Source organism: Sorex araneus, chromosome 5, assembly GCF_027595985.1.
Source record: "Sorex araneus isolate mSorAra2 chromosome 5, mSorAra2.pri, whole genome shotgun sequence".
In the NCBI taxonomy this organism is placed as follows: Eukaryota; Metazoa; Chordata; class Mammalia; order Eulipotyphla; family Soricidae; genus Sorex; species Sorex araneus.
The window spans coordinates 75,488,653-75,496,994 of record NC_073306.1 but is presented as its reverse complement, the minus strand read 5'-3'; the positions used below and the strand labels follow the sequence as shown (position 1 = coordinate 75,496,994).

General features: G+C 37.3%; 1 protein-coding gene across 2 annotated transcripts in view; it reads right to left on the bottom strand.

Annotated features, from left to right (window-relative positions):
• Positions 1-1,458: 1,458 nt before the first annotated feature.
• Positions 1,459-8,342, bottom strand: part of HS2ST1 (heparan sulfate 2-O-sulfotransferase 1) — a 157,506-nt gene continuing 150,622 nt past the window's right edge. Inside the window, exons 6-7 of one of the 2 annotated variants that reach the window (XM_055139649.1) lie at positions 6,099-6,256; positions 1,459-4,965 (exon numbers count right to left, since the gene is read on the bottom strand). In XM_055139649.1, the coding sequence (XP_054995624.1) occupies positions 4,736-4,965; positions 6,099-6,256 (388 nt within the window). In that variant the 3' untranslated portion in view covers positions 1,459-4,735. The remainder of the gene's footprint in view (positions 4,966-6,098; positions 6,257-8,342) is intronic. The other variant, XM_004603304.2, reaches the window with a different exon arrangement.

Sequence of the window (8,342 nt, the reverse complement as noted above, 5' to 3'; positions counted from 1 at the left end):
GGCGGATGGCACTCAGCACTGGGTGTCTGCTTGGAAAACGTTCCTCAGTATCAAGGCTGCAGAAGAAAATATGAATGCAGCCACCCAAACCATCTTCCTTTCCCACTGGGTGTTTATTTTATAGCTTTTGCATCAGGTATTCAACTGAAGCACTACCACACCAGAAAGCTGGCAGAATGTTCAGAGAAAGAAGCGATTATCTCTCTCACAGATGTGACAAAATGGTTTCAAGTTGGGAACAGCAATGTATAAATGACTCAGCTGAATGGGGTCGAGGGAAGGATGGAGAGACAGAGGATGGAGTGAGCATCTTCCAACATGCACTGAGAGAGGAAAAAGACACTGCTTAGCTATCTGTGTGCTCATAAGATAAAAACTGAATCACACATTTACGTTTCTCAAAATCACACTTGAGGGCTGCTTGCCTGACTTTCAACAGGAAGCCATGGGAGTTGCCCGAGAAACCAGCGACAGCACCAGTGCATCTTAATCAGAGGCTTGCCAGGAATGTGTGTGCAGGAGACTGTCACCACCAGGATCCCATTTAAAGCAGTCCTGGAAAGGTCACAAAGCTGCACGAACTTAGCCAGAGAAGACAAATCTGGTAACCTGATGACCCATTTCAATTTCAGAATTTCCACTCTCGAAGAGCAGAAAGCGAGTCCTGCTTCACGGGAGCTGGCTGAATTGGAAGTATGTCTGAAATGGGGTTGCTTTTCTCCTCCAAGGGCTGCCCGGGTGGCAGTTTAGCTGGCATCACACAGCAACTTTGCACAGGGTAAATGGATGCGAGATTCAATAGCAAGCGCCCTGCTTCCTCTCAAAATAAATAGCACTAATTTATGAAGAGGCAAATTTTCAAATCATAAAGTAGAAGCACCTGGGCCTATTAAAGGCAAACTTCATAAAAGGTTACAATACCGAGTACTTCTCATAATAAAGGATTCTAAGACCATAGGTGTATTTGAGAATGATCAATGGGAAAACCCAGAAAGATGGTTTACACAGATGCTCTCTAGGTAGAATTTGAATATAAATTAAAATACCAGCTATGCATTTGGGAACCAGCCTTTAGTTAAATTCTCTAGTGATTTTAGAACTTTTATTTCATTTTATTAGAAAAAGAGAATCATTGTCTACAAACTATTTTTCTTTCTAACTATGCAAATACATTGAACAAATAACCTGTAATATCAAAATACTGTTTGTAAATCACAGACAGCACTAACAATGTCAGGAATTTCCAATAGGACAAATATTGAAAAAAAAAAGCAACAAAAGGTTTCAAGTTATAGACATTACGTAAATTTTAAGACTAGAAAATAAAATATAAAGATTAAAAGTCAGTAATTCTCTGATTTTCAATTTAAATGCAATCAACAGAAATTCAGAAGCACCCAATGTTCAAAGTTGCATAAATGCATACAGATGATGGAAAAGTAATTCTCATGCAATATATTAAGAGTTGTTATGAGATATATTTAAGTGATACTTTACAGACAAAAGTGGGGTAAAATAAAAATATATCCTTCCCATTGCACTTAAAACAGTCACAATAATTTATGAACAATTGCCTCTTCAGAGCAATTAGAAAACAGGAATTTATATAAGTTGAACAAAAAGGTACTTTTTCTTCTTTAGGAAATAACACACATAAATATATATATATGTGTATATATACACACACACACACACATATATATATATATACTGTTACACAATACACACATATCTTTCAAAATTCAAAGTGGTTAATTTGACTTTGTATTATAAAAAAGTTTCCCTATGATCAAATATTGACTGAGCACAAAGGCTGAAAAAAAAATCACATTTACCACTTTAAAAAAATACACTATTGTCTCAGTGATTCTATTAATTTCATTGATTATAAAGATAGGCATTTTAAGTATTTTGCAGTTGTCAGACTCCTATGACTGTACTGGGTCAGATGGAGTTAAATCTCTTTCTCAGTCTCCCAAAAGGATCCGCCTATCCCACCCTAAGACAGATTAAATACCCCTATTTCTTAGTATTAAATGAAGAAAGAAAAAAATCCCACCTGGAAGCAATCTAAGTTATAAAAGTTTATGAATTTGTGGGAGAGGCGGCCTGAACTGGGAAAGCTATTCTTCGGATAGAAAGTAGGAACTTTTGGAAATATACACACTCTTTTAGGCCAGAAGAATACAGACTCAAAAATGGTTTCTTCATAAACAATGATTCCTCTATTAATGAGGTTGATAAACCACAACCTTTGGTTTCAAAGTTATCTAGAACTGGAATCCCATCTGTTTTCTCAGTAAAGCTGAATTGGAAATGGCCACGTACATCACATTCACGTACTGTCTATGATCCTACACAGCAAAAGTTGACTGATCCCCAGACCTACTACACAACATTTCCTCTAGACACCTCAAAGAGTCAAATGCATCTCAGGAAAAATTTAGCACGCAATCCAAGAATAGCCTCCTTACTGGGGACTGTGGCACCTCGGCAGATAAATATCAAAACAAACCAATTGGGAGTAGTGTTGCAATTAAGGCGAGGAAATTATTTATATTTCAACAAATCCCTATCAAAAGCTAATAAATACAATACAAAAAAAAAAGAAAGGAGAGGAGAAAAGAAGGGGGGAGAAAGTAAGGCAAAATAAGAAAAGTATGCTTGTCTGTGATCTGTAAATATTCTTATGATTGAGGAGAAAGCAGGCTTACAAATGATTATACCCAGGTCCTTTAACTGTTTCCTGAATGCTTTTTGATAAGTAGTGCTCCCTCCCTGCTACCCACATTAAAGAACCCTGCCTATTATACATGCGGTCTGATGAGGTTGCTTTCAGAAATATTTATTTAAACTAAACGTATTAAAGATTATCCTTTTAGAAAATGTTTCTAAAATTCTTTATTTCCATTACTCTCAAAAGGGTGAAGAAGAAAAGAATGCACAGGGAATTCGACTGTAAAATATACCTTAAAAACCAGAGGTATAAAAGAGCTAACATTTTTGTTTTTTTAATGTAATGTAAAATAAAACCAGAAACATCATCCCGATTTGAGGAGCAAATTTTCCCCTGCCCAGAGTCAGCTAATGAAGTCTTTTGCGAACAGGAGACCTTTTGAACTCAAGCAGCTGCTCAGGAATCTTTAAGAGTTCACAGGTGTTTCATTTTTGTTGAAACGTGGAAGATATAACACTGAGAAGATATTTATCAAACACAAATTTATATCAAGATTAACTTTTTCAACCAGCTTATAAGTGGATGTTTCCTTTTCTTGGTTAAAAAAAATTGTCATGAAATTACACGTTAAAGATGTTTCCTTAATACCTTACATTTATATAGCGCTTTACAGTTTTCAAAGTGCTTTCTCATGCCATCTCATTTAATCCTCACAACACCCCTGTGAGGTAGGTACAGCAGGTATTATTATCCTCATTTCATAATGAGAACATTGAAGCAAAGAGAGGGTAAGTGTCTTGCCCAAGGTCACACAACTGACAAGTGGCAGAGCCAGGACCAGAAACCAACGCTCTGATTCTGTGCAATACTCTTCCACTCGACTGCCCCAATCAGCAATGGGCTCCGTATCAAAATTGAAGGGTGACTGAAGTTCATCTGGGTGATGTCTTAATAGTAAAGTTCAATGAGAATACTAGGACAGTAGGTCTGATGGTTTTACTTGACATAAAATTGGTGCAAAACTACTTTGTGTCATTAGCTACACCTTTTGGTCCAAATACATAAAATATGCAATATTTACAGCATTTTTCTTTTTTTTTTCTTGTGTAAATGCAATGCTTTAAAACACATTATAAAGCACCTTAGTAAAAATAGTCTACAAGTAAAAGTACAGAAGAAGTAGGAAAATCCTACCCATTTCGCAGCTCACTAATGGAGTTATAATATGGAGTCACTGATATCTCAGTTTACAGCTTACAAATAACCCAATGGGGAAACAAACACTAAATTTACTGTTTTGATAGTAATGTGTGAAAGCCTTAACTAAAAATCTAGGCAATATCAACAGTCTTTGAAGTGTCTTCCCAATGTAAGATACTAGGGACAGACAGAGAAGGAAGAAATACTGTTTTGACTTTTTTTTTTCAGTATTATTAATGGTTTAAATTGTTTTTTTTTAACACTTAAAATCTTTTTGAAAGAAAATGAAAATGGCCTACATACATATGGGCAATTCTAACTACAGCAGAACCATTTCTTTGCAAACATGATCAAACACTCCAATAAGTTTCATGAGACGTGATTCACAAAAACAAAGCGCACACAGCCAAACAGTTAATAATACTATTCAGTAGAGGTGGATGACCTACACCTCCAAGCAGAGGCGGAAGTACCAAATGGATTCATCTCTGCTTATGGTTAGTTGAAAAAAAAATGCCTTATATTAAAAAAAAAGTAATAATAATAACCTCATTATCATAATGTTTTCTGAAATTGTGTTGAGCTTCTGATTAGACCTATGTATTTATTTTAGGTCATGGAAGAGTTTTTTTTGGGCAGGAGGCTAGAGCTCTCACCAAAATTTAACCAAAGAAGAGAAAAAGGCTGAAACAAACTTTCCAGATCACTGACAGACCGGTCATTGCTGTCTTTTCCCTAGTTTGGCTCATTATAAATTGTCTTATATACCTACCAGTAATCCAGATTGTGGAGCTGAGAAATAAGACGAAGACAGGGTCAAAGTTTTAGTTCAGGAATCTAACAGTCACACCCCTGTATTCAGTTCGATTTAGGGTAAATCTTTTCATAGAAAAAGTTTTGTGCGAGGATGTAGAGGTCTCCATCTTTTTCTCGTACAGCATGGGCTCTGATGAACTGAAACTGCTCTAATGCAAATTCATAGAACTCATTCTCCATTTTCCAAATGTCAGACTGTTGTAGTTTTGCAATAGTTTGTTTAGTGGGGAGTTTCTTCTCTGTGGTTTTCCTAAGATGAGATTTCTTTCCTACTTACAAAGAAAATAAAGAAAAGGTAAATATTTCTGAGAGCACACAAAAGATAAGCAACTGTTTTGAAGGATGGTTTAATATAACTTATGGAAGGCCAGGTAATAATTGTTTAGCATTAGTATCATTCAGCAAAATGGGTGCCCTAATCACAGAAGAACTGTAGTTCATTCCTTTATAATGTAAATTAACTTGTTTACATTTTAATGAGATATCAAATAGTAAAAGGATCTCCTCAGTAAGACAGACTGTCACCTTACATGCTTTACTTTCAAATGCCCAATGTTCTAACAACTTAATTATTTTGTATTTTTAAATCAATAATAACTTCTCATAGCCTATATTCTCTAGAGTTATGTCTTAGAAGCTAAGGCACACAATAAGTGATCCCAAGAGTGTATCTTACCAAAGAATGAGATGCTTGACAAAAAATAAAAAAGCCAGAATTAGACCAGACCAACGCAGTAACGATACAGTATTGATTGTTGTGGTGGCTGCTGAAACACACTTGAGAATTCTGTCATGAATGTAAGGCATGACAATCTTTTTTGTTTGATTTGTTTTTGTTTGAACACCCAGTGGTGCTCAGGGCTTACTCCTGGCTCTGCTCTCAGGAATTACTTCTAACAGTGCTAGAAAAATATGGGATGTCAGGGACTGAACCGAGGTTGGCTGCATTCAAGGCAAGCACCTTACCCACTGTTCTATTGCTCAAGCCCCGATGATGATCATTATTAAAGCCATTCAGTCCAACCATTCTTGTCCAACTCCCAATGACATCAGCAAGTCTTTAAAAGGCTGGGATACATGGTCCTAATGTTTATTATGCAATGTTATTGAAAAGCACACTTTTCTATGGCTGGTCCTGTAGATCGTGTCTTCCCTCGTCTTAGAGTGCCTTCGAATGATCATCTAATGCACGCTTATTCATTCAAGAGTTGCCTAATGACACTATCTGAGCACCAGCATCTATTCTGTATTAAAAACTAAAAGCAGAAACTGATAATCTAGACACCCTCTGGGTGATATACATTTTTTTGTTCTTTCATAAAGAAAACTTCAAATCACATAGTTTTCAAGTTGAAGAGAAAATCAATTAAAGGCCACTTCCAAGAGAAACCCTCTCCTTATATACCTGTGCGATAGAGTTCCGTAGCGCCTCTGAAGAACCGTGGCAAAGCTGCTTCCAATAACATGATAAAATCTTCAAGCTCTTCAGTAACTCCCACCAAAAAGTATTCATTAATTAGGTTATACTTGGCTTGGTCCATAGCCCACCTGCTTCCCACATTCCTAAACCAAAGAAAGAGAATCAGAAATCTGGTCCTGAAATCTGCCAAGTATCTTTTATGCCTTTGACACTGTATATTATGGATAAAATAGATAAACACATAAACATCCAAAGATTTAATGCCCTTTTACTGACAGCCTTTTGAGAGGCACACCTGTTTCTAATTTTCTTTATCTCAAATCCCAGATTCTGCTCAACTATACAATGTATTAATCAGATTGTATTAGGAACGCTTCATATGAACAAAAAATAGATCCAGGGTAGCTGAAAAATGCATATATGTAATATATATTCTTCCCATCAGATTTAGTTTGCACACAGTATTTTTAACAACTCAAAATTGAACTTGCTCCTATTAAGAACTCTCCAGTTAAGGCTTGTTTAGTGCTTGATGTGTGAATATGGACCTATCTGAAATTTATGAGGAATCAAAAATACATAGAAATGGTTCTGCTAAGAATCATTTCTTTTTTATATTATCAGCTAACTGCTGTTAACAGATTCAGCCTTTGATATGTTTCAGCACTCACGTTCCCTACTAATAATTTGATCTCTGCCTTTAGTGTGACCTAAACAAAAATGTTCCCTCCTCTTCTCTTGCTTGTTATGATGACTAGTTCCACTGCACCTGTTTGTGGTGCCTTGCTGGACTCACACACGTGGCTCATCTGGTCCTGATTCTCCCCAGGAGTGGCTCACTTGAGCTGCTATGGTGGGATGGAGAGATGACAGGGGTGAAGGCATTTGCCTTATGCGCGGTTGACCTGATTCAATCCCCAGCACCAAAAACTGTTCCTCAAGTACCACCAGAAGTGATCCTTGAGGAGAGAGTCAGGAGGAAGACCTGAGCACAGCCAGGTGTGGTCCCCAAACCAACCGAACAAAAGCAGTTGCTGTGGTCACATACACAAAGGGCTGTGGCACATCCCAGATTGGCAGGGATCACAAATGGCAGTGCAACCTGTGCACAGATACAACTCTATCCATAAACTCCATTAAGTACTTCGGAATAATCTGGAGTTCACTTTCCTAACTTTATTTGTTCAGCTATTAAAAGGCCACAGCATTATAAAGGAACATGGGGAAGAAGATATAAGTTGAATTCTACTGGGGGCTGGAGCCATAGTACAGCAGGTAAGGTGCCTGCGTTGCATGTAGCTGAACTGTAAGTACATCCCATATGGTCCCCTGTGTATGACCATGAGTAATTACTGAGTGCAGCTCCAGGAGTAAGCCATGAGCACTTCTGGATGTGGCCTACTCCCCAAAATAAATGAATTTGCTGACTACTACAGTTCCTTCCATTGCTATGAAATATACTAAGGAAATTCAATTAAACTCTCAAAAAAGCCCAGCAGAAAAAGATACTTTTGTGTGGTGGGTGTTGTGTTGGCAAGCTTAATATAAAGCACCGATGAAAACACCACTTAGATTCTGCAGGCCATAGGATTGTGGTCATAGTAGCGGCTGTGCTGGTGCAGTGTGAAACAGTCATAGGCAATAGGTAAACAAATGGATAGGTTGTATCCCAATAAAACTTTACTGAGGGCCAGAGCAATAGTACAGTAGGTAAGGCGCTTGCCTTGCACAATGCCAACTGGGGTTCGATGGCCGCCATCCCATATGGTTCCCAAGCACTGCCAGGAGTGATTCCTGAGTGCAGTTAGGAGCAATCCCTGAGCACCACCAGGTGTGGCCACAAAACAAAACAAAAACCAACAGAACTTTATAAAAATAGGCAAAAGACCAAATTTGGTCTTCAGGTTATGTAATTAATTTGTAAAAAATTAATTTGTAAAAAATCAAGTTGTAAAAAATTAGGAAGATGTTTTTCTCCCTGCGCTTCCAAATCTCCTCTGCTAGTATTAAATTCAGAGGAAATCTAGTGAGTTCAACTTTAAAAGTCACAATAAGCCAATATAGTCATATATTACTGAAAGTGTTTAGGTAATCAACAGGCTACATATGTGATGGTGATTCCAAAAGGCCATACCTGCTTTGGTTTGCAGGAGGCTCTACCATCCAGATTTATCCAAGAACACTCTGGGATGTTTGCACAATGATAAAATTGTCTAACAAAATGTTTCT